At 37.5% G+C, this 25,736-nt stretch overlaps 1 protein-coding gene across 2 annotated transcripts in view; it reads right to left on the bottom strand.

The window, feature by feature from the left end:
• POU6F2 (POU class 6 homeobox 2) overlaps positions 1-25,736 on the bottom strand; it is a 312,255-nt gene that overhangs the window by 164,504 nt on the left and 122,015 nt on the right. For both annotated transcript variants that reach the window (XM_040084661.2, XM_058423089.1), the window contains exons 3-4: positions 2,089-2,180; positions 927-1,155 (exon numbers count right to left, since the gene is read on the bottom strand). In XM_040084661.2, coding sequence (XP_039940595.1) covers positions 927-1,155; positions 2,089-2,180 — 321 coding nt within the window. The remainder of the gene's footprint in view (positions 1-926; positions 1,156-2,088; positions 2,181-25,736) is intronic.

Here is a 25,736-nt window from a genome sequence, read left to right as displayed (position 1 = left end):
GGGTCACAGGTGATGAAAAACTCCATGAGCCAGCTGTGTGTGCTCTCAACCCAGACAGCCAATTGAATCCTGGGCTGCATCACAAGGAATGTGGCCAGCAGGTCAAAGGAAGTGATTCTGCCCTCTACTCTGCTCACATGTGATCCCCTTGGAGTACTGTACACAATTCTGGTGTCCCCAACATAAGAAAGACATGGAACTGAGGACTGGAGCACCTCCCCTATATACACAGGCTGAGAAAGTGGAGGCTTTCTGGAGAAGATCACATGGAGACCTTATGGCAAACTTCCAGCATCTGAAGAGGTTTAATAGGAAAGCTGGAGAGGGACTCCTCATCAGGAACTGTAGTGATAGGACAAAGAATAATAGGTACAAATTGAAAGAGGGAAGATTTAGGTTACATGTTAGAAAGAAAATTTTCACTGTGGGGGTGATAAGACAATGGAAAAGGTTTCCAGGAATGTTTCATGTACGTTGCCCCAGCCTTGACAGGTTGGATAAGATGTTGAGCAACCTGGTCTAGGGGGAGGTATCTCTGCCTATGTCAGGTGGGGTTGGGATTAGATGAGCTTTAAAGTCCATTCCAAACCCTTAATATTCTATGATTGTATTATTTTATGGTTTGAAATTTCAGAGTGATCTGTGAGTAGAGAACATTGATCACTGATGACAGAAGAACGTAATGAGTCATTCAAGTGGTTTACATTACTAACCCATAGAATGTAAGACCCAGCCTCCAATATGTTTTTATAAAAAGGAAAATAGCCCTTACTTATCTCTCAAGCTTCAAAAACAATTCAAGTATTGCTTTTCAATATTCATGGAGAGCAACATTTAATTTGAAAAAAAGATCACTCAGTTTAAAAGAAAGAGATGACATAAAACAGGTGAAAGAACCTGTTAGAAAAATTATGAATATGACTTACCTTGTAGATTTTGCAATGGCAAAGTCATGATGCCTCCTGCTGCAGCTGCTGCTACCAGTCCTTGGATGTTGGTGAGATTTGCTGTAGGTAGAGTTAGGACGAGTCCTTGTTGGCCCCCCAGCTGCCCAGCCATGTTGAAAGGAATAAGGATTGGCTGATTCAGGGCTGGAGTGCCTCCTGGCATCACCCCCGCTACTGCTGAGGCTAACTGTTGGGCTGTCAGTAGTGGCTGTAAGAAACCAAAGACACAAACCTATTTTACTGTGTATAGCTCAGTATTGCACACTTACAAGCCTTCTGGCTTGAGACCTTTTCATGTTCCATTACAGACATGCATTGCTTCCACTATCTTAAAGCATACATTTTCACCAAAACAGAAAGGTTTGACAAACAAGACAGTCTGAAACTGGAAGCCTCAGTCAAACAGCATAGTAGCAATCCCAGCTGAATCTAGACTGGAAAATTCATTACATATACATGAAAGATAATTTATGAGTGAAAGACCTAACTCAGCTTAGTCTGCAAGTAGCTAAATGCCAACGTTTGCCAAAATTCTTGGTCATATACTGATTGATAGCAGCAGAAAACACTACAGTGACAACTACTAGAAGCTTTGTGGTCCAAGATTATCCTGGGAAGTGGAAGAATATTGAGTATCTTCTTAGAGTGTAGCTGAACTTGGATAAAATTGTCAAGTGAGATGGGAAATATTTTAAAATCTTATAAAGTGCCATACTACTATGTCTACACTCTTCTCTAAAGAAGATAAATATATGGCATAAAAGATAATGAAATACCTTTACTAATACAATAGATCTGTGTGGCATAACTGTTAGAGACAATATTACTGCATTAAAATTGCACAAGCTTTTAAATATTATTATATTAATTTCAGAAGTAATTTAACATAAGAAATGAAAATATTTTAACTTCCTAAATATGTAAATGTTCTTAGGTTTTATTTTAGGAAAGCATACAGAACCTGATCTTGCAAAACTTGATTTTTAAAATGTACACGATACATGTTCCCTTTTTGTAACACTGGATGCAGCCAAGGAAAATCAAATTTTCTACATTACACAGATCAAAGATGATCAATCACAGTTATTTATTTTTCATCAAATTACAAATCTCGATTAGTTAAAAGGAAAGATACACTGACCTGAGGCCCAACAGGGAATGTAGGATGGGACTGACTGGGCTGGTGCTGGTCTGCTGGGCTTGTATCAGGCAGCACTGTGTTTCCTCTGGCCTCTGAAATCCAGAGAAGAGATTGACTTTAACATCAAGCCTGGGGACTGCCACATTACTTTCTACTCAGATGTCACATAACATGAAGCTGAAAATGATATGTTACAGTGCTTTATCAATAACTCAAGCACTCAAATTGCTTATCAGCTGCATAAATTATACTAATGTTCATTCAGACCAACCAACTCATTCAAAGAGTTACAGAAATCTGACAGCAGTGAAACTGAAGCTATCATCAACCGAGCTAATGTGGGCTGCATTATACATCAATTTACATACAGTACATGAGCACTCCTTGCGTGTGGGAACTGCATTTTTTCATGCTTAGGTGAACATCAGGCATTGCAATTTCTGAAAGCAAAAATTATCTGAAAAACAATCAAGTCACATCTACTTTCTATCTTAATAAAGTATTTTCTTTTGTCAGTTACTGAGGCAGCAAAGGCTCTACTATGCATGATAAAAAGGCACTATGAAATCTGAAAACTGGTATGCTTCCATATGACAGCTTATTTTTTAAATTGCATGTGGAGGATGAACAAAATTCTGTGAAACCAAGGGTTTCCAGCATTTATTGAGATGATCAATTTACAACAATCAAACTATATGCTGGACACTAATGACTTGCTAAGCATAGAACACAGTCCACCCTACTAGATTTTAGTGAAGTCTGCAATACAGATTTGAAAGGGAGGAAGAAAAAAACATCCTATCAGTTTTAAGAAAGTAACAAGATGTTTTCAAAAGTACATCCCAATCCTCCATTTCCTCTGGGTGAAGGGCTCAACTGATTCCCAATTTTTCAGTGCTGATGGCATGATCAGGCCCACATTGATTTTTGATGTTTTAAGAAAGACAGCAAATATCAAATGTAGCTGCAAGAGTACTGCAGTAGCTGAAAGAGTACTCTTTCTCTTATAAAGAAAACCCTGGCAATGGCACCAGGTTTCCTGGTTGGTACCTCCTGTTTTGGGTTGGGTTTTGGTTTTTTTCTGATGTGTGGTTGAAATTCTATTCTAAGTAAACTTTAGAAGAAGATGCTCTTTTCTAATGTTTGTCCTATGAATAGCAAGATAATTCAGAAACAGTTTCTTGGCATACCCTTGTGCTGTAAGGGAAAAGGATACGATTCTGTCATAAATTTTAAAGAGGGTATTATCAGCTCATTTAAAACAAATTCTTTACATATTCTCCTAGGGGAGCAACTTATAAATAAAGGAAATGTGAAGGGAAAAAAAAAAAACACCAAACAAACAAACAAACAAACAACAACAAAAAAAAAACAACAAAAAAAACAAACCCACACAACACCAAAGGGAAAAAAAAAAACCCACAAACAAACAAACAAACAAACAAAAACCCAACAAAAAACCACTTCCCCACATTAAGGTTCAAATGAAATTGACTGCTATGTATTATTCAATTGACTTCCATCTCTACAGCAAGTAGAGATTTTAATCCAATTTTAGAATTGGACTAAGCAATAAATGTGTAGAGTTATTATACAGAAATCTAAAAATCTGATTAATTTGTAATATTTTTTTGTGGTCTCAAAAATTCAGAAATGGACATTGCTCTGGAAATATTTACAAATGGTCGATTGAAATATCTGATTCAGAACTAATAAAAACATACAAACTTGCTGACATTTTATAAAGTGAATTCTACAGAATTATGTTTGCCTCTTTAATGACCCTTGCAATATAATAATGAGACTAAGCTGACCTACTGTAATCAGCCAGGATTGTTTCAAATTCATAAAAATCCTAGTGCTGATGCCATCCCTATGACCAAAGACAGGGTTTCCCCAATATGTTTTCCTTCTATACAAAATTATGCACTATGTTACTAAACATAATTTTTCCTTTGGTAATTTCCACACACTGTTATGGTCTTTTTTTTTTTTCTTAATCTTCACAGCTGTATATATAAAGTGATATAAGATCAAAGGCTCAATCACAATGAAGATATCACTCCTCATTAAGATCAAATCTTATAAATCAATTTTGTTTATTTCATTTTAAGGGCTGTGAATTTCATCATTGTGTGTGATTTAATAAATATTAAAACAAGCTCTTGATAATCTGTCATATCATTAAATCATTCTATGAAATCTTTGGGAAAAGAACAAAACCAAAGTCATTAGAATTAGATTTTATTGCAATTTTTATATGTTGAGCTCTCAGAAAATATGTAAGAAGTTGTGAAGTAATATGCATGTGTTTTAGTATTTTTTTTTCCATGGTGCCCATCCAAAGAACAACTGATTTCCATTATCTGTACCATAAGGGTTTTTCAGTGTTTGATCACGCAATCTTTATGTAACACAAATTGGTTATACTGGACGATCAAGCCAAAATTAATTACACTGCTTTCCTTTTTCATTGTACTAATCGGAATCACTTATGATTCCTGTCACACAGATACTCACCACAGATGATTTTTTTCCCCCCCTAATTTCAGTGCTCGAATGCTCTGCCTCCTGCTTCTAATTTAGTTCCCATAGGATGCAGTAATCTCAGGAAAACAGCACACACTTTCATGTGGTCTTACATGGCATCCTATATGAAATTATCAATCCTGTATTCTCTGACTAAAATCTCAGATCTCTCCTGTGCCTTCTAATCTATCTGCTATAACAGACACTTAGGGTTCAAGAAAATGTACAAGAAAATCTGCCTGATGGGCTGGCACTAAATACAGTTAAGAAAGAATTTCAGGGTTAAGGTCTCTTGCATCACACATTGATAGCATTTTTTCCGTGCTGTATGCTGCATTCACTGACACACATAGGTCAACACTCTGAAGAAGGCAAGGCAGAGCAGAAAACATTGCTTAGAAGGCTACTTTTTTTTTTTTTTGCCCTATAATAATATATTTCTGACTGAGGGGATTCCCCTGATTTCAGAGGAGTCAGGGAGCTCTGTCTATTCCTGATTTTTCTACTCTTCTGCTTCAGAGATTCATTGCCAAGAATTTGGAAAAATGCCTTCATTAAGACCAACTGCCGTAAACTGGCAGCACACAAGCCCCTACACTGTTTCACACTGCTGTTTTACTGAGTTTATTTGGGAGTTGATTAGTTCCAGAAGCTGGAACGACCTCTGCAGGTAAATTATTCCCTTGTCCAAATTCCAGCCCTAATAAAAATGGACTGTGAAAATCTAGCCTAGATGTTCCACTTGTTCAGATCCAGGCCTCCTGTTACCTCCTGTTAGGTTATTCTCCAGCTTTGCTCAGCCTTCTATCAGTGAGGGGTCTTTCAGCAAGGAACCAGGATTTTTAACAATCCCTGTGGAGTTGGGGAACTACCAAGCAGTACTATTTGCAGCTACGTTTTACAAAAATTCTGCTCTCATTACAACCCCAGCTGCTGGTGCACAAGGGGCAGGGGGAAGGCAGTAGCAGGGCTGCTATTCTGAAAAGAGAACTAACTCTCCTTAACACTGTTTACCTAGGCAGGGTTCTTGTAACTAACTGAGTGCTGACAACACAGCCTAAGTCAATGGGTTTGCTCAATAGTACCATATGAACAGACAGGAGTGCCAGTGCCATAGTAGTGCCATGACTGTAGACAAGGCTTTATTATTTAATAAGCAGTATTCATCATATATGATTCATCATAAATTAATTATAAATTATATAATACATGCATTCACCTCTCATTCCACTGAGGGACTGGAAGGGCATGACACAATAAAAAATTGAAGTGCACTGTAAACACTGTAAAATAGCCTTCTTAAAATAAAATATTATTTAAAATAAAGTGAAATAAAACAAAGGCAACCTTCTTCTCCCCTTATCAAAATGAGAAAATAATTCCACAAACCAAGTGAAAAGCCATGCTGTACAATATTTGGTTTAGAAAAGAGAAAACAACAAGAGAAATATCAGAAGAAAAAAAAGAAATTCCACATCTCTAGGCCACAAAGCTTCATACAAAATTACAGCTGTAAATGTACTTGTTATAAAAGGCTTTCCATAGTTTGCTTCAATTTTGTTTCTCACAAATTTTCAGCTACACAACAGGTAACTCAGTTCTTAGTGTCTCCCAGTGCCTTGTGAAGGTGAGAATGCTCCAATCCCCCACTTTAGAACTAATGGGGAAAAGAGATTCCAATATGGATTCCCAAAAAAGCACAATTCAGCTGATCTCCTCTACTCTAGATCCACTGTTCACGAAGGCATGGGTTAAAACAAAAAAATTCTCTGTGCCTCCTTGCCTGCTTCACGGGTACAGCAGTTCTGACAAAGTGAACCTGCACATGCTCCCCAGCACCCTCACTTGGATGCAATGCCTGTCCCAGCTGCCCTTGTCTCACCTGGTCTCCAATACTTGCAAGGAACCTGCAGCTGACTGGAAAATGGTGAGGAACAGCATCACAGGGATGGAGTGCATTAAACTTGTACATCCAGTTCTACCCTTCTGTGCATCTGTGCTTGGGCCTGCTCAAAGGCAGGATGCACCCTGGCATCTCTTCTCAAACTCTGCACCAAAGCTCACTCAAAGCCAATGCTCATACCAAAGCATAGGACTAATCTCAGCATATGGCCTGGATAGTGATAACTTCCTCATGGTCTTCATGAATTAATTCAATATGTCTCACATTTGTATCAAAACCAGAGTTCTCCTTAGAACTCAATGCTTTGAAAAATAAGCTGGATCAAATTCAATAATACTAGATTTTCAGTAATCAAAAGAATATATAAACCCTTCTGAGATTTAAGAAAATATTTCAAATGCATTAACATTAATAAAAGAACACATTTTAAGCAACAGTTCATATCAAATCTTTAGCTAGTTCCATAATGTCACATTAAATTGTTTGTATTTATTTCTCAGCAACCATAACGATAAGAAATCAAAAGTAGACTGTTTTCTTAATCACTGAGAAAACTCACATTAAAGATACAGCTTTGAGAATTAAATCATTAAAATAAAAATATTGCCTGTGAGAAAAAGTCTTACATTTTTAAAACTAATAAACTAATAAACTGAACAATCTGAGAAAAATATAGCTGCATTTAGATCATAATCAAGAGGGAAAAAAAACTTTTAAAGGAGATTAAATAGACCAACTAATAATATTCAAATTATCAAAATTATCAGGTATGGTGTAAGAAAGTCCATCATCTCTGATTAAAGTAACTCAGCTCTTCACTAAATGAAAACTTAACTCAGCAATTATACTAAGAGCAAACTTGCTGAACAAGATTTAATAGCTGAAAGAAAAAAGATTAAAGTGATAATGAAAAAAATATAACCTTCCCTCCAAACAATCTTCCTTCATCCACAAACCACCACATTTTGGCTCCTAATTTCACTATTTTCATTTTCCTGTTGCATCAGAGTTTGGACATGTCAGGATAAAGCATGCACAAATTACCACATTGTAAAACCTTAACCAGATTGTTACACAAAATTTCATGAACACACCTAAATTTTACAATACTTGCAGGAGACAAAATTGAGATTTTATGCTGATTCCATTTTACATTGGTATTGTCCTATGGTTATTAGAGGAGATATTCCTGTTACCTCAGCAAGAAAATCAATCTCATAAATTATATTAGAGTAACGATTATTGCACTGAAAGGTATGAATTTAAGCTTGCACCTTTCATATTTAGTTTGTTAGACAGTTGTCTCCTTCCAGACCATGACCAAGATGTGGCACACAATTCACCCCTTTGGATTGTAGAAAATTACCCTAGGTATCAGGTTATCAAACAGATGATTAAGCAATTCACCCTTTTCTGCTAACCTGTACTTCAGATTTTTAAGTTTTTATTTTTTGGCAGTAATTTCACCCTCACAAAAACAAGTATGTAGAATTCTGAATGTGTGCAGAATTACTACTAGCATCTATTCACTCTGAAACCTAATAAAACTGCAATGTTAATGTTATGATTTTACTGTTCATTTTAGCAGAACATACAAAAGCTATGCACATCTTCTACAATGTTAGATTATGTCAACTTACATAGCTCTCTTTTTTAATTTTCTCCTACCTATGTACAAAACCCTTCTAGTTCACCATTGAAAATGTTTGTGGTGCGATAAGGAAATGTTATATTGATTTACTATATTGATATATATGTCAATGCAATGCTCCTATACAGAAGAACTAAAAATCCAGCATTGAAAATGCATTGAATTAGACAGCAGTATGAATAGAGCACATTTGCTTTACTGAGTGTATCATTCAGCACTTTAGCAAGTAAAACATCACGGTTTTATACTTATTTGAAATGGTCTTGCAGTTGCTACTGCAAAGCTACTAAAATCATCTGGAGAGCTCAAAGTCATTCTTCCATCAGAGTATAGAATGCTGTCTTTGCCTGGTCCCTGGGGATATTTCCTAAAGGGTTGTCTCCCACAAGGCACAGACAGTAGCTGAAAACAATGCCCTCACTACCCATGTACAGGGCTTGGTTTGTATTTATGTACCTGCATCCTTCTGGATCAGGACTGATGACATTTAAACTCCATGACTTTTAATAATGAAAATCAGACTATTAAAGTGATTCATGTTACAGAGTACTTCTTCTGGGCAACCATGGGTTATAATTACCACCTAACAAAAATCCACCATACCAAGGCACAAAATCACAAATAAATCAAAATCCCAGTTCTCACAAGGGCCTTAAATTTTCTTGTTTCCCATCTTTATTTTTGCTCCTCTTTCATTGTTTCATCTTCTCATTTTTCTCTCTTCTGTAAGTGCATTTTTTTTTCTTATTGGTGCCTCTATGAATATTCTTCCACTTCAAATACCTCATGTGAGAAAAGAAGTGTTGCTACTGCAGAGAAGGTGAAGGGATATAATTGCAAAAGTATGTTCTTTATTCAAAACACTCATTCTATTTTTCTTCACCCACTAAATACAGTGCATAAAAGTCCCTTGTTAGTGGTGCACACATTTTTTATGAGTTGGACTCTGCATATTAAGAGTTCTAGTTCCTTGTATACCATATGCATGAGCACAAATATTAAGCCACAAAGACCCTATTTTTTCTGAATTCATACAACATTTCATACTCAATATTTGCTGACAGTGCTGCTGAATGCAATGATGATAAAGGTTACTTACCAGAAGATGGACAGTTGAATGCATTATTATTTCATGTTGGGCAGCTGATCCTTGGCTAAGAAGGGTAGGACGCTTCTCTAACTTAAACTTTCCTTTCTTTCCATCCCTGGAAGTTTACTAAATGCCAGAGTGAGCACTTTAAAGAACACCTATTGTGGAACAACTGTTACAGGTTGCCATCTTAGATTTCTTTAGGATTTTTTACAGCGCTTATCTATGCATATTGGTTTAGTTCCTGATAGGGAAGAGGGCAAGCTTTCTGTCAAAAGCCCAGCTTGCCAACACTCACCCTCCCCACCTGATTTCTATACCATTCATCCAAATAAGCCAGACTATGAAGATATTTCATAATGATACGTATTGCTGTTTGCCTGGGGAACTGTGAACAATTACTTAATATGTGTTTGGCTGCTGGCATTACAGTGTAATGAAAGCCAGGCAATACATGTGTATGATCTCTGGTGCACAGAGGCATCTGGGTGGAAGAAAATTGTGCGTTTGACACATTTTGCTATTTACAAGTTACGTTGATAGACTAATTTCAACAGAGTGGGCACAGGTAGGAGGCCAGTGACAGAAATTCAACTCACTACTTTGACAAGGACTGAAAAGAAAATTTTGTAAGGTGGGAAACAGATGAACCTAGTATTCTATCTGTCTTATGAGAGCCTGTTTAAAAATTCAAATCACTTAATTTGGTGAAAGGAGGATATTCAGTTAAGGAAGGAAGTATTCAATTAAACCTAGTAAAAGCACCTCACAGCAAGTCAGCGTCCAGCAAAGTGCACCCCATAATATATGTTAACTCCTGCTGGAGCAATCTGACCAGCAAGTATGGTAACGCAACTGGTTTATCACTGCTGCTACTGAGTTCACTGGTTTCATCCCTGCACTGCCTTTAACAATTTTACACTCTCACTGTGGTCTTTACATGGCCCTGTAGGGCAGCTCCATCAAGTGTCTCATTACAGGTTGTTCAGCTGTTTAGACTTTATTGAGACTCTTCAAAGAGCTGTCCCACAGAGTGGGACAGTGTAGGAGTTGCGTTGAGACCTGGGAGGAAACCTTAACAGCCTCAGCAACTCTCTGTGCAGGAGATCACACTCCTAGATCTAACTACATCACAAAACTGGTAAGTCTTCATTATAAATCTGTTTAGCTGCACATGTATCTTCAGAAATTCCCAGCTCAAAAAAACCCCACCAAAACAGCCTTTCAAAAGCAACTGGTGCCATTTGATATCTGCAGCAAGTTCCCCTGATGTGGCTCAGCAGGGTGCGACATTATTTCAAATCAAAATATTGTCTGGAAGCAGCAGAAACTTAAAGCTATGCAATGTCCAGATCTCATAAATCCTGGACTGAATTAACTTCCGTCTCTTTATTATTGTCTGAAATTGGTTGTAGTGGCTGTTTTACAATTTTGCCAGGAGCTTTTGCCGCTTTATATTTAGGTTTTTAAGGAGTATTCAGTCTTGCAACCAGGTCTTGCAAAGTATGTCAAGCCTTACCATCACTAAACCAAGTTTAAACTACACACCAAGACTTTTTGGTATGCACCCCTCCCCAGCCCCTCAATCCTTCCATCCTCCATAGATCAAAAGCTAAAAATACAAAAAGTAGCAAAAAGACTAGTAGCCAACATTATCATAGCATCTGGTTTTGAGGAGCTATTCACCCGTCAATAATAAGCCATTCTGCAGCAGCCACTAAAATAGTCTTTTCTACACTGAAAATACCCCCAAACAGATCTCCATAGAAATAACCAAGTGGTTCACAAACATTTGGACACTGTTCCTGTAACATGTTTATCTTGCCTTTACGTGAGTCAATCTCCCACTGGATTATATATGTGTTGGATTAGTTTCCTAGGAAAAGTTTAAGAATGCAGCGCAGGCAAAAAAAGCTTTACATGTAAGATGCATACATTCCAGCACAGCTGAATTTCATGAAAGATCTCTTGGTTAGAAATGTCTTGTCATGGTAAGACCTCTTTGTAACAACATGCTGTGAAAGAAGTAAAAAGGCAAGACGAAGCCATACAATTTAGCTTTGCCAAAATAGCAAGTGGCAGGCAACTTGCTTCAGATAGGGCACTGCAACACATCCTAACAAGATTAAATTCTATGGAATGTTTCTGATCTATGCAAATGCTTGTGTTCATATATATAATATGCCTCTCTCTATATAGATACATCATTTAAACAGATCAGTCTCCTACATCCCTTTCATTTTTATATTATTTTTCTGTTTATTTTTTCAGTGTTACAATAACTGAAAAATAGCTACTGGTAAATGATGCTATTAATTTAAGTGCATTCGTAGTGTGTTATGAACTAATAGACTTGGGTGACACTATTTCTTTATCGTTTTTACAAGGCATTATTTTATTGTCCTCCTAATTTCCATGATATTTCTTCCACTTAAAGTCGAGTGAGGGTTTTGCAGAATTCTATTATATTATTGTCCTGTCATTATTCTAACTCCATTACACAACAACACAAAACTAGCATCAGCTTCCATTTGTCATATTACTTTGAGGACTACGTCAGATCTCAGACTATATGTATATGCCTACTAAACATAATTTGGAGTTGGGCAAAATGCAATCACTGATTCCTTCTAAAAATGCTTTTAAAGAAAAGATTCTGTAACTATTGTGTAAGAGCTCTGGCATCTGGCTTATACCCATCCAACCCTTTAGAAGAACCTAGCTATATTTACATAACATAAAGATAACTTTTAAAGGTATATATAGACAAACACATTTGAACTTCTTTGTCCACACTCCCAACTGAGCTGACAGCAGCCAGCCTTGGTGTGGAAGCCACACAGTTATGCTCACATGGTGCTCTACAAGTGCACGCTGTGTTGCTCCTCCGTCTAGAGAAGCTGTCTTATGCCTAGCTACAAATGGAGCACAGAGAAGCTGGAGCAAAGAGAAACCTGAGTCCACCTTTCCTACAAGTCAGATCCTTCAGTAGCCAAAAGATGGTTTAGCATACCTGATGTGCTTTATGAATTGGATTTCTATTGCCTTCCTAATATCTTTTAGTGTGCCCAGTTTTGAGGATATGCAAAAGTTAGTAAGGGCTGGTTTGAAATAGTCAACATGTCCACTGTCTCTTCCTTATAGCTGTCATAAAGAAAAAAAAATCAGGTGTTAATCTGGCAAAAGGAAGACAGGCTCATGCCCAATCATTTCCTGTGGGACCGTCACCAGCTCTTTTCATCTCACAGCAGAGTGTTCTTAGGCTGTAGGAACATAGAGAAACCCTGGACCAAAGGAGCATGTCAATTTGAGTGGCAAGTATCATCAGCATGCTGCTTCCTCCAGTCATAGAAAGCAGGATGCAATAATTTGTATTTCAGTCATTGTGAAGAACACAGCTTGTATGTGCTAATGTGTGCCTTGGACATGTATTGTCACAATAGCAGAGATTTTACTTCATGTTATTCTAATGACTTTCCTCCAAAGAGCATTCATGGATACCACAACTCCCTAAGTGGTAACAATGGATAAACATCAGCTTGAGAAATGCAGGTCTATATTATTTATGAAACTGCAATTCTGTAAATAACCCAGTTGTTTAAATAATATGTATCTATGTAATTGAATCTTCTGTATACAAATAAATAAGGCTTTATTGCAATGTCAGAAGTTAACAAACCAGTCAATAAAATCAATGACTCACTTTTTCTTGCTTATATATCTAACTTTTCTCCACCTTTCCTGTGTTCTGGGTTTGTTCTGGTTACATATTAACACTCTGAAGGATATATAGCTCTTGTGATACTGTTCAGTAAATAATGATTGGAAGACTGAAGAAACACCACCTTAGTGATTTGATACTCTTCCTATTTATTGTGTACTGTAATATATATCTCACTGGTATAAATTAGGGGGAAAGTAACTGTCTTGATCTATATACATCAGAGTAATATAGATTTTTAGTGTGAATTATTCTATTAATGTCTAAGTAAATTAGGTTCATATTGATACATTTAGCTAAAAGTTCTCCAGGCTTGGATTACATTTTCAAAACCATTCTCAAAACAGCACTGCTAGATTGTAGCACTGAGCTGCTTATGCCTGTGTGGTTGTGTCTGCATTTCCATTATGCTTCACATTTTTCAAATATTTATTACTTGGCTGAAAATTTGCTTTGGCCTGAAACTTGGTGAACCAGAAGTACAATTCCACAAATCTTTACTCAAGAAAGTTGTCAAGTCTATTTCAGTCAGTGTTTCCATTAGCTAGGTTCTGCCAGATTACAAGTCAAGGTCAAGGTTTATGAGTCTGGTTGTTTTGTTTTCTTAATGAAAAGTAGACTGGGTCCTTTTAAAAATATTCTTTAAAGAAAAGAAATATATGGAAAGACTGGGAAACAAGGCTTGATTTTTAATGTGATTATGAACCCAACTCAAAAATCCCTTGGTTTTAGTACTTTGAAGAAGAAAAATTAACAGCAAAACTGCTGCAATGTAAAAAGTAGCTGTGGGGCAAATGCACTAAATTATGTTCCACTAATTACATTTTCTTGTGGGTTTTCATCTGGAATCTAGCACATCTCCTAAACACTGTAAAATTGGGAGGGCTCCAAATGAGCCATTCTCATCTATCAGGAATACAAACATGCTCACAAAAGCTATCTTATTATGTATGCTCCATACAGGCTCCTTATTCAAAAATATTTTAACAGATGTCATGCTGGATAAATATAATGGCTCATCTGAGGCTTAGAAATACTTTACGCACAGTAGAAACAAATTTGGGCAGCATTATTCAAATTGAGTTAAGTCCTTAATGCACTCCCACAGGCTTACTTAGACTTCCAGATAAAATATCTTTTTCTTTCATTCTCCTTAGCTAGCTGAGCACATGATCTGTTAACAACAAAAATTTTCCTGGTCTGATGCTGCTCTCTTAGTTCACTGCTGAAATATATCCTAATTCTTCATTTGTCTTCTGGATGAGATTTCTGTGAAGCACTGGATGCAGGACAAATGCAAACCCTTTCTGCATGGTTCCAGCAGCCTATAGATTACCTGCAGAGAAACACAGGAGGTGCATGTTTTACAACAGCATCCTCTGAATCCTTTCTTTTTGAAAAATGACCACAGACGAGGCTTGCCCAAAACAGCAGAGAGTAGCAATACATTCCTACTCCTTGTTTAGCTACACTTGTGAGCAGTCTACTGAAATAAACTTGAGCATGAAGCACTCATGAAGCTTCTTTATGCTCATGGGTAAGACACTCCTGTGGAGAGTAGTGTGGTACTCCTCAGATCTTAGAGAGGTTGCAAGACTTTGCAAGGTTTCTCAAGGCTTCGTAAGAATTTAATTATTTTCTTTTTGTTTACAAATTTTGTTTGGTATTGAAAAACCTGGCTTGGCAGCTGCACAGCTGCAAGTAGATTTTATATCTATTGTGAACAGCATGAAAATTCCTTTCATGGCCGTTACTTTCTTCTCCATAACTTTCATTTGATGTCATATAGCAACACTGAGACAAATTGTGGCAGTAAGATTATGGCCTGCTGTTTTGTATTATCTAAGGTTTCCCTAAAGTATTCTGACTTTTACAAAGTTTCAGATGTAAGCACAGAATCACAGAATCACAGAATCACAGAATGTGTAGGTTGGAAGAGACCTTCAAGATCATCGAGTCCAACCCATGCCCTAACACCTCAACTAGATCATGGCATTGAGTGCCACATCCAGTCTTTTTTTAAAAACATCCAGGGATGGTGACTCCACCACCTCCCCGGACAGACTATTCCAGTACCTATCACTCTTTCTGTGAAAAACTTTTTCCTAACGTCCAACCTATATTTCCCTTGTCGTAGCCTGAGACTGTGTCCTCTCATTCTGTCAGTTGCTGCCTGGAGAAAGAGAAAGCACTGGGTTATATGACAGTGCATGTGTCCTGAGCTTTCAGAATGGCATAATGGTGGTGTTGTGTCATATGCTGGGGCTGGAGGTTATCACAGTTGTCTGCAAGCCCAGGGGAGCCTGCACTCCAGCTGGGGTCTCAAAGAACAGTCCTTATCTATACTTCAATGCTGGGGCACCTTAGCAGCAGCTCTGGCAGTTCAGCTGTTCTGAAATACCAAGCGCGCTAAGCAGGAGAGTGCTGCAGTGCCGCTCCACAGCTACAAAGTGCCAGGCAAGGGATCAAGCAGCCCAAATATCAGTTCTCCTAAGCCACAAGCAGCAGACTTAAAAGTCAGATGGAGAACAACATGGTGAATGTGAGTTAATCTAGCAGCATGTCAGTGCTTGCTGGTTTTAGCAGGCATTGGTATTTCTGCCTCAGGCTTTCTAGGGATAGTTCCCCAAAATGTTAGGCCACCATCAAGTAAGGTGGGGTTACTGCTGACTTGTTTGACCATGCTATACACTGTACCCACAGGATCAGGGCCCACCCTTCAGAGAGTGAAGGCATGGCACTGGCAACAGACGACATTGGGCTGCATAAGGAGTGCCCCTCTTCCTGAGCTCCAGGCATTGAAACAATTTCATATTAGAACTCCAGACTGACCCACTATGGGAGACACAACTCAGGGAGTAGAAAAACAAAGTGGTTTAGTCGCTGCAAAGAATAGTGACATTTATCTCGTATCTAGGTAAAGGGGGCTCTGTTTTAACTTTCATTCATTTCCTTTTGAAGTATAGAGTACTAAAGGGTTGGCTTCTCTTTCCTGATCTTTCCCCTTTTTCTGTGCTTTTTCCCTCCTCTTTGGGAGGATCCTGGGACAAAAACCTTGAAACAGCGGTTTCAAGAATATTAAAAATATATGGGTTAATTGCTTATGTTTTTAAAGGCAGAGTGGCTCTTAGGAAAAAATCTCAAAAGCAAAATATAAGGCAATTTTAAACTTTTTTTTTTTTATATAATTACTTTGTGTTTGAAATAAAGAAATAGTTTCCATTAAAATGGGAATGGTGGAGGAAGTCAGAATAGACAGTGACACATCCTGCTAATAACACAAGAGGTTAAAACACATCAGGGCATCCTGCAGGCTGAAGGCCCTATACAATTCACTCTCTCATGCTGGAAAATCAAGTAGAATTTCCCCATTAGGAGCAGCTCATCTTCCATGACTACTTACCTACCCTGCAAAGCCAAATGTTTTCAAACCCAATATCATATTCACACTCTACTCTTCTGCTATCCAACAACATAAATACCTAAATATTTCAGAACCAGAATATAATGCAATAAGATTCAGCATAACATCCATCAGAAAGGACAACTTAAAAGAAAAGCATTGCATATATTGTATGAAACAATATATAATGATCATGCTCCAGTGGAGCAACTGCATAAGCATTCAAAACAACAATAACTACAAGCTCTAGTGAGATACATTTCTTCCCAGTGTCATCTCATTTTATTGCCTCTGAGCAAGGCTGAAAGTCATGCTGAAAAAAAAATCCAGAGACAGCTTTCTCTCTCCGCCCTCATCCCTGAAAATCTTGATCTTACTAATAATTCTCTACTGACTAGCAAATTTCAATTGTAACACATTGAGACCAATAACAACCACCACAAATCCTGGGGTTTATGGGTTTACAGTGATTGGGGATTAAGTGCAAGCTCTGGGACAAAACAACATGTACAAAATTTGCATTTGAAAATAAAAGCTTTTTGTTACAAAATTCTTTTGCTGTTTAAATTTTATACAATTGATAAGACTAATGCAGGCAATTAAAAATGTCATAATTCTGTTTTAATAAAGAGAGAGGAGAGGAGAGGAGAGGAGAGGAGAGGAGAGGAGAGGAGAGGAGAGGAGAGGAGAGGAGAGGAGAGGAGAGGAGAGGAGAGGAGAGGAGAGGAGAGGAGAGGAGAGGAGAGGAGAGGAGAGGAGAGGAGAGGAGAGGAGAGGAGAGGAGAGGAGAGGAGAGGAGAGGAGAGGAGAGGAGAGGAGAGGAGAGGAGAGGAGAGGAGAGGAGAGGAGAGGAGAGGAGAGGAGAGGAGAGGAGAGGAGAGGAGAGGAGAGGAGAGGAGAGGAGAGGAGAGGAGAGGAGAGGAGAGGAGAGGAGAGGAGAGGAGAGGAGAGGCAAAACTGAGGGTTTATATTTAGAAGCCAGATCTCACTGAATTGCTCTCCACCAAGAACCAAATAGATTTTTCCACCATATTTCTACCCCAGAGTTTAACAGACAACTTGACTCCAAACCAATAAGTGAATTTAAACAACTCCCTGTTTCTTTAATATGTTCCAGTTTGGTGTTATTCTCAAGGGCGTTATTCTCTTGAAAGTGGCAAAATGTCAGGACAACAGTGCCATATACCAAAAGATATATCAGAGCATACTTAATCAGCTCTCAGTCCTCATGTACCACAGGCTTCTGGTTTCTGAATCCCCAGACATTTCTGGAGCAGATGTGGATTCATTTATACAATCTCAGGCTAAGTATAATAACTTGTTTTTTCATGGGTCCTCAGACTCACAAACTGGAGACTAACGTTCCTTTCCTACCTCCTTTAGAACATTCACAGGTTCTAGGTCTATTCATTTTTCTGAACTGATTTGATAGATTTTACTGATGATGGAACACAAAAAATACAGGGCATTACTACTGTAATGCCAATGAACCTCAAGAAATATCACTCTCTTTTAATAAATGACAAGAAATACTAATGATATGGTAATAACACCTGACAGCATTATTAGCATGAATTTTTTTTCTTCTCTATTACCTTGAGGGAAAATTTCCCAGAGATAATAAAGGCCAGGAATGAATTCATATCCCAAACTAAGTAGTCAAACACAACCCACATTCAGGATTTCTGGAAAGGATTCCTTTTTCTGACTGACCTGTACAGACTCCTCCTTCCAATGTGCTATTGCAAACACCTGAGAATGCACCAGAAGTGACAGCCGTCATCTTTCCAACTAACAAGGACTGTTTTAAACAGCCAATTTTGTATCAAGCTCCTATGCTCTACAGATTAGGCAAGAGCAATGCATTGTGAACAGGGGGATGCACCAAAGCAGCCCTTCCAGCAAGGATTTTCCATAGTCCATGCCCTCATCTGGCAGGGCTGTAGCAATACTCCCAGGTGATACTCGGAATTTTCTACATCTCGTTGTCGTCATAATAAGTATACTTCAACAGTGCAAACTGCTTAGGCATCACTACCATCCCTTAGGCTCAAAAGCTTCTACAAAACTACTTTGCAGGGCCTTTTCCCTAAATTCATTTCTATGGCATTCACTACCATTTATACAGACTCACAACTGTTACATCCAATCCCCATGTCACCAGGCAACCATCTACTTTCACTTGAAAGTTCATCACTCTGTCAAGCTATTAGGGCCCATTCGGACAGCAGACCCAAGATTGTGTGGGTCTGGCTACCTTTAGAGTCATTTGTTCGAATTATTTTCTGCCCAATGAGCCATGAATAAAAATGACAAACCCCAATATTTATTAGAACAAATACAATTAGCAAAATACAATTATAGCTGTTAGTCATTTCAGCAGCAAGGATGGTGCTCAGAGGAGACTTTCCAGTCATTTACTTACTATGGTCTAAATTCTTGAAGAACTTTATGTAGCTGTTTCATCTGTAAACAGTATATAATTATTACCGACCACATTAATCTGTATTACAGAATAGGCAAAAAACCCTGCAACTAGTTTTTCTCTCATCAAGGTTCTCAGTAAATATTTGGGGTTTTTAAATTTTTTTCTTTTTTAAAGGTCAAGTCCAGGGTTAGTAGATTTTCTCCCAAATTTACATCCACTTGGCCAGATTCTGCCCTCTAACATTCATGCAGTTCAGCTGAATACAAGAGAGTTCCAGTGGATCATTCAAAAAGATGAATCCTGTGAAGATCTGACTGTCCTCCAGCTTTGCTGGTAGTTTACAGATGTCATCTTGACATGCATTATATTAGGCAGGCACGAATCAACATCTTTTAGTGATCAATTTTAAGCGTACACATTTGTATTTAATTTAAGTATAACCAGTCACACTGCCAACATGTACAGGAACAGGGATTAAGCTAAACAAAACCCCTTCTGCATGCATGCTTTTGTGCCTAAACATCATGTCCTCTGCAAAGAACATGAAGATACAACAACATATATTTCTGCATGTGTTTTTATGCATTTACTACATCATAATGTGCTGGCATCCCTTTCATTGCACCTGTGCAATGCCTCAGATGGAGTGAGCGTTAACAGCTGGTGGGAGAACACAAAAAAATATTCTTATCAGCAGGATGGGCTCCCTGATCTGGGTCACCATATGAGTTCTGTTCAGAGGGCAGAGCAGAATCAGTGTAGAGTGAGGGTACCTCCAGCTTGAACTGAGGGTATTAGTGACTTCTTCAAAAAGCATTCATCTTTGGGCATCTAGTCCTGTGAACAGTTCAAACACATAAACTGACTTTATATTGGATCAGTCATTCCTACAATCCTGACCCCAAAACTCAATCCTTTAAGAAGGTAGCCCTGGTAGAAAGAACTGGAAAAAATGTCAAACCATATCAAAGACCTTGTTTTCAAATTTTTGGACAGGCACAATATAATACAGTCGGAACACCATTGTCCAACACCTTTGGTTTTGCATATATTCATTCCAGAAAGTAGGATAGCTTAATAGTGTAGGTGTTGTACAAAAACTCCTCTTCTCGTGGACTGTTGCTTGCTTCCAAATCATACAGCCATGTGTGAAGAGGGGCTATCTGACTTCTCACATGAAGGAGAGCATGCCTTGCACCAACAGCAAGCAGAGCTGGTATATCCAGACACACAAAAGCTTGGTTTACTCAGGTTGGAAGCATGAGCTTGGAAATGAACCTGGGAGCAGGCCAGGAGATAAGATCCAGCGTAGCACTTCGTATACTAACACATTGATGCTCAAAATAACAGACCCCCTACAGTCCTCCCTGGCCCTCTGTTTAATGTTGGCCAACACATTCACTATTCTCAGTGTGAATTCCTGGGGAAGTTTTCCTGGTTCTGAGTGCTAACAATTTTTAGACACTTCAAACTCACCTCTGTGTATTAAAAATGAATGAATGAATGAATGTATGAATGAATGAATGAATGAATTATTACAAAAGGATCTAGATAATTTAATACATGCCTGTTTGGACAAATTGGTTTTGATACTGAATTAGATATATCTACTCTGCAAAGGGAAATTGCCCTCTCTAGAGATTTGCTCCATCCTGGCAGTTAGGGATACTCAATATGGGCAGTGAACTTACTTTCACATGGTGTGACACCAATGCAACTGATTTCAATAAAAATAAATCAATGGATTTTTATAGGTTTGATACAGCATGTCAACATCATGACACCTTCTAATAAAGACCAGGAGGAACATTTGAAAAAACTGCTATTTACCAAGGTCCCAGAAAATGCTGAACCACTCCCTTTGTCTCCCCCAAGAGGGATCTGAGTCCCACATCTGACTTAAGTATTTCTTTAGACATGGACTCATTGTCCTTGGAACCCAGCAAGTCCCTCTTATCATAAATCTATCATGCATTTAAAAGTGTCTTGATTGTCAGATCTGTACCAGGCACTAGCAGACAATTCAAATGAGAGAAACCACCACTGTTTACATGCAATCAACCTAACATGAAGAAGATAATGAATATATTTCCCCACCACCATTAGCTGCAGTGAGAATAACTCAGCAAAGTAACTCAAGTGATTGACATTATCAAATTGTACAGATCCCTTTCGCCATGCTGATACACGTACAACACCATTCAGTGACATTCTGTTTGGAAAATTTATTGTGATTTCTGTTGCGTGCCTGAGCTGGTGGTAATTGGTACTCATATCTTCTGAAGGCAACAATCCATGGCTGTCTTTTCCCTTCTCTGCCTTCTTCCCCAAATCTCCCTCAACTGTCTTGCTAACAGGAGGAGGCATTTATTGTTTGTGAAGACTTCAGGGACACCTAATCTTGCAAGTCTAGTTAATCACTGAAAGCCCACTTCCTGAATGTTGAAAGTCCTTCTGACAGATAGTAATAACCCAGTTCTAACTATGATCAAGAAAAGAAAAGGACACAAAACCTTATTTTTCTTTGCCTATGTAAGAACTGTGGAAATTCCTATCGATCTTCAGTGGCTCTCATATTTAGACTGATCCATTTGTCTTATTCCCAAGAGAAGCCAGGCAAAGTTTGAACAGAAAAAAGGTAAGAACATATAGCAGAACTGTTTCCTCTCTTTTATCTTTCACATATATGTTTTTCCCACCCTGTAATCTACATTAAAAAAAGAGGGAGAAAAAGAAAGCAAAGAAAGAGGGTTTGTAAACACTTTGGAAGTCTAGAATCTCTGCTATCAGAGTAAGATACAGTTCATATCTACCTTATTTTCCAAAGAGTTAGTTCTGAAACAACACAAAAGTTTCTCTCCCTGCATCTAATTTTTAGACCAGTAAAAAGGAGAAGAAGAGATGTCCCCCACCGAGTTCAATGATAGAGTGAGTAACTCAGGCATAGGTTGATAGACTGTGATCTTACCCAAGATTGACCTGTCCAAAATGATACTACAAATCCATGCCAGAATTGGAACTGACATTTCCTCTGGATTTTTTGGGCCCAGACCTGGGCTCAAACGAAAGGAAAAATCAACCACAAAACAACAATAAATGTTTTTTGCATCTGGAAATGTAGAAAACTGTGGAGACAAAAAAGTTGCACATGAGATAAATGCAAGCATTCTTCCCAAGAACCTAAAGAATTTCAAAACTCAAACATTCTACACAAAATGATGAGAAATGGCAAACAAGACATTTTTAGGCTTTTCAAAAGAGGTGATATTAATAGTGTATTCCAAAAGGGCTAAGTGTAACCTGTAGTAAAAGACAGCAATCTTTATAAGTTTTTAAATCCTCCCTGTCTTGCCCCTGTTTTCCCCCTCAGAAGATGAGAGATGCCTCTCTTCTGAAGCCAAAGACCATTGATTGGATTCACATTCTTTTCACTTTATCCTCTCTGTCTCATCCAGTGAAGTACACGAAGCACTCTGATCAGTAGACAAGATCCTTTTGTCATCCAAGATATTTGTTAGGGTTCTGTACTTAAATATGCATTGTTTGCAACAAAGTAATAAAGCAATGAGAGGTTACTAGAAAATTAAATGCATCTATAAATTAATTTCTGTAATTACTATTCATTAATATTTAATATATTTATAGAAAGAATAAATCTTCTTGATTCCCTAGGCATCCTGCATTTAATAATGTGGAAACAGCTTATCTCCTTCCTGTTGGTGAAATTGGAGTTGTAATAACTAGTAATGTTAACTGTATTTTTTTTTGATCAATAATATATAAATACATAAACATTTCCCTCCAGAATGCTCCTCATGTTACTCACAAAATTAAAAAAAAAAAAAAAAACAACAAACACACACAACAAAACAAAAACAAAACCAAAAAACTACAGAATGCCAAGGGACTTCATAACCATTTCATTACTACTATGCTAATTGCATGTGGTGGAACTGCATAATCAGTTTATTGAAATTGAAATCTTTGGACTGATTCTCCCTACAGACACTAACAATAAGCATCCTGTGCAATAACACAGTACTTAATGTAATATGAACATTATATGCACCAAGCTTTAAAGATCCCTTGGCTTTACCTGCTGGAATTGGACATTTTTTAACACTCTTGTGTTCTTCCACTGCATTGAATCAAATATCTAATTTACAGACTGCAAAATACAATATTCCCATATTACAATAAAGAAAGCAAGATACATTCAGAAAACAGACACACACACACAATTGGTATAAGGATAAGCAAGACTACATTTAATAAAGTGAAAATAAAGCAGACTTTTCTAGAAATATTAATGGATTTTCTTGCACAATATAAAAGAAACTGTTTCTGCTTCCCACTGTGTCCCTGTGCCTTTGAAAATAACTGGGCTGATACCATAGATCTGATCCAACCTACAAGTCCCCTTTACAAGGGGACTTTACTCTTGTGAGTAGGTCCATTCATACAAACAAAAGTATTTTTCATCCAGTGTATACCCAGATATCAATATGATTTTTCCCTAAAAAAGAGGTTCATATTTTAGTTTGCAGGATTAACATGGCAGCAATTAATGATATGACAAATAAACATTCACCTGCACATTTTCAAGTCAGTATTCCATCAACACAAAGAAATCAAAACCAAGAAAAATATATACCTTTATTTGTTTTCATCTTCAACAGCAAATCTAAAAAATGCTAAGCTACTACTACTACTATTACTACTACTATTATTATTAACAATAAATTGTTAGTAATAGTTGGTTTTTTGTTGTTGTTGTTTTTTTAAACCAGTACAGGAGTTCACAATCAAAGCCAACCATCAGAAGTATCAGCTCTGCTTCAGGACAGGGGACTCCAGAGTTGAGCACAGAATTTTGCAACATTACTTTAAACTTTTAAAGAGTATAACAACTTTGTCAAGCTGTTTAAGGCATCAAAGATATCATTCAGAGCCAGCTTCATCCTTGAACAAAGCCTCACAATAACTTGCTTCTACCAAGTGGCCATCCCATCGCAGCAGGCCAAGAAGATATCTGGTTAGTATCCTAAGAACTGCAATGATAGAATAAATTGAAAAAAAAATTTAAACATAGGAAGCCCAGTCCTACATCACTCAGTATTTTCTGGTGTCAGCACAACCCATGAGATGTAGTGTGATCATTTTGAGAAGAACAGGAAGAAACAGACTTGACAAGAGTAGCTGCAGAAGGTAGAAGATGGCAAAATGTCTTGCCCTTGGTGTGCTTCTTTGATTCCTTAAACCTTGGTCTGGCAAAACACTTGAAACACATAAACCACCCAATGACAGCAGAGCTTGGCATGGCAAGCAGAAGGACTCCCATTGGTTTGAAAGATGATTGCTGTACAAGGACCTTTTGGCTATATGTGAAGTACTGGTTAATGACAAAAATATTTACCTGCCACCTTTAAAACATTAGCATGCTAAAAAATAATCAGAAATGGAAAAATAAGGGGAAAATGCAGTCAACCAAATTTAACTACACTTTCTCCTGAATAGGTCTATACTCAGCAAAAAAATGAACAATGGGAAAGCATTCCACATTTTCACCAGCTGAGAGCCCACTCAAAACAATCAGAGAAAGATGCAAACTAAAATGGATCAGACACTCAAAATATCAGAAGAAAACAACACATTGCCATCTTAAAGAAAATTTATTTTGTTGCTCCATACTGTCTTTCTGTATATAGCACAAACCATTGGAAGAATTTGGGTGCTTTTAACAAGTCTTATACAAAAAAACTTTTATTTTTCAATATTTTTTAAAAATAAATTATTGTGCGATATATGTGAGTGTGCATATATATTTACCCCCTCCTTCCCTTTCTGTGTAGAACTATGCTCAGATCATTTCACATAAATACAAGTGTGCTGATGCCTACACAAGTAAAAAACAGCTTCCCTCCTTCCTCCTTTAATATTAGTTTATTCTTCAGAATCATTCTGAATGATAAAGAATTACAAAATAAATATTCCTCTGAAAGTCAGTCCCCTCCATTGCCTCATGTTTAAGCAAAATTTTGCATCTGAAATTTGCAGTAGTTATATATACCTGTAGTAAAGGTAAGTCGAAAAATTTAAAATATATCAATAGTCTGTTTAAAATACCTAGTCACATTATTTTTATATTCATTTACATTAGTCACCTCGAGAACATGAATCATTTGCAGGATCAAAACAGATTCAAGAAATAAATTGATGATAGAGTTGCAGATATATTACTTGAATCATTTTTTTCTACCATCTGATAAATATGGAAAAGGCCTGAGTAGCAACTCTGTTTCCTTTTATTTTTGTGCATCCATCATTTTCCACCCCATCTTTTGAAATCTAATGCTAAAATAGATCCATATCTGGAGTGGGAAAAGATTTTCAGAATTTCACCATGAATCAATGCATTTTCAGTATACATGTTCTGGATAGATGAGATGCAGAGGAAGAATATTTAGGATAAGGAGAATCACATCTATCACTAACATGAAGAGGTAAGATGCACATGCGTTGATTTCACCATGGCATGGAAAGCCTGTAAAAATGAAATTCTTATCAAATAGTACTTCATTCTCTTTTGCCATTGAAAAATTAGCATTGAAAAATTAGCATATGCAGCTTTCAGGAGATCATCTGCAATATTTTTCTATACATATGCAACACACCCTGCTAGCAAGTATGCACTCATAGAGCTTGGAGAAGGAGCCAGCAACACATAGATAGTGATGAACTGTGTATTCAGCTGTAGACTGAAAGTACACAAACCTGAGCCTGGAAAAGAAAGTCTTTGACCTATTTGCTATGAAACAAACAGGCAATTTGCTCCTGTTGAGGAATAGCAGCTTGTCATGGAGGCAGCCACAGAAGGAAGTCACCCTCAAGAGAGTATCTGTTCAGATGATGGGAGCAAATCA

This window comes from Hirundo rustica, chromosome 1, assembly GCF_015227805.2.
Source record: "Hirundo rustica isolate bHirRus1 chromosome 1, bHirRus1.pri.v3, whole genome shotgun sequence".
Lineage (NCBI taxonomy): Eukaryota > Metazoa > Chordata > Aves > Passeriformes > Hirundinidae > Hirundo > Hirundo rustica.
This window is presented reverse-complemented; position numbering and strand designations above follow the sequence as displayed.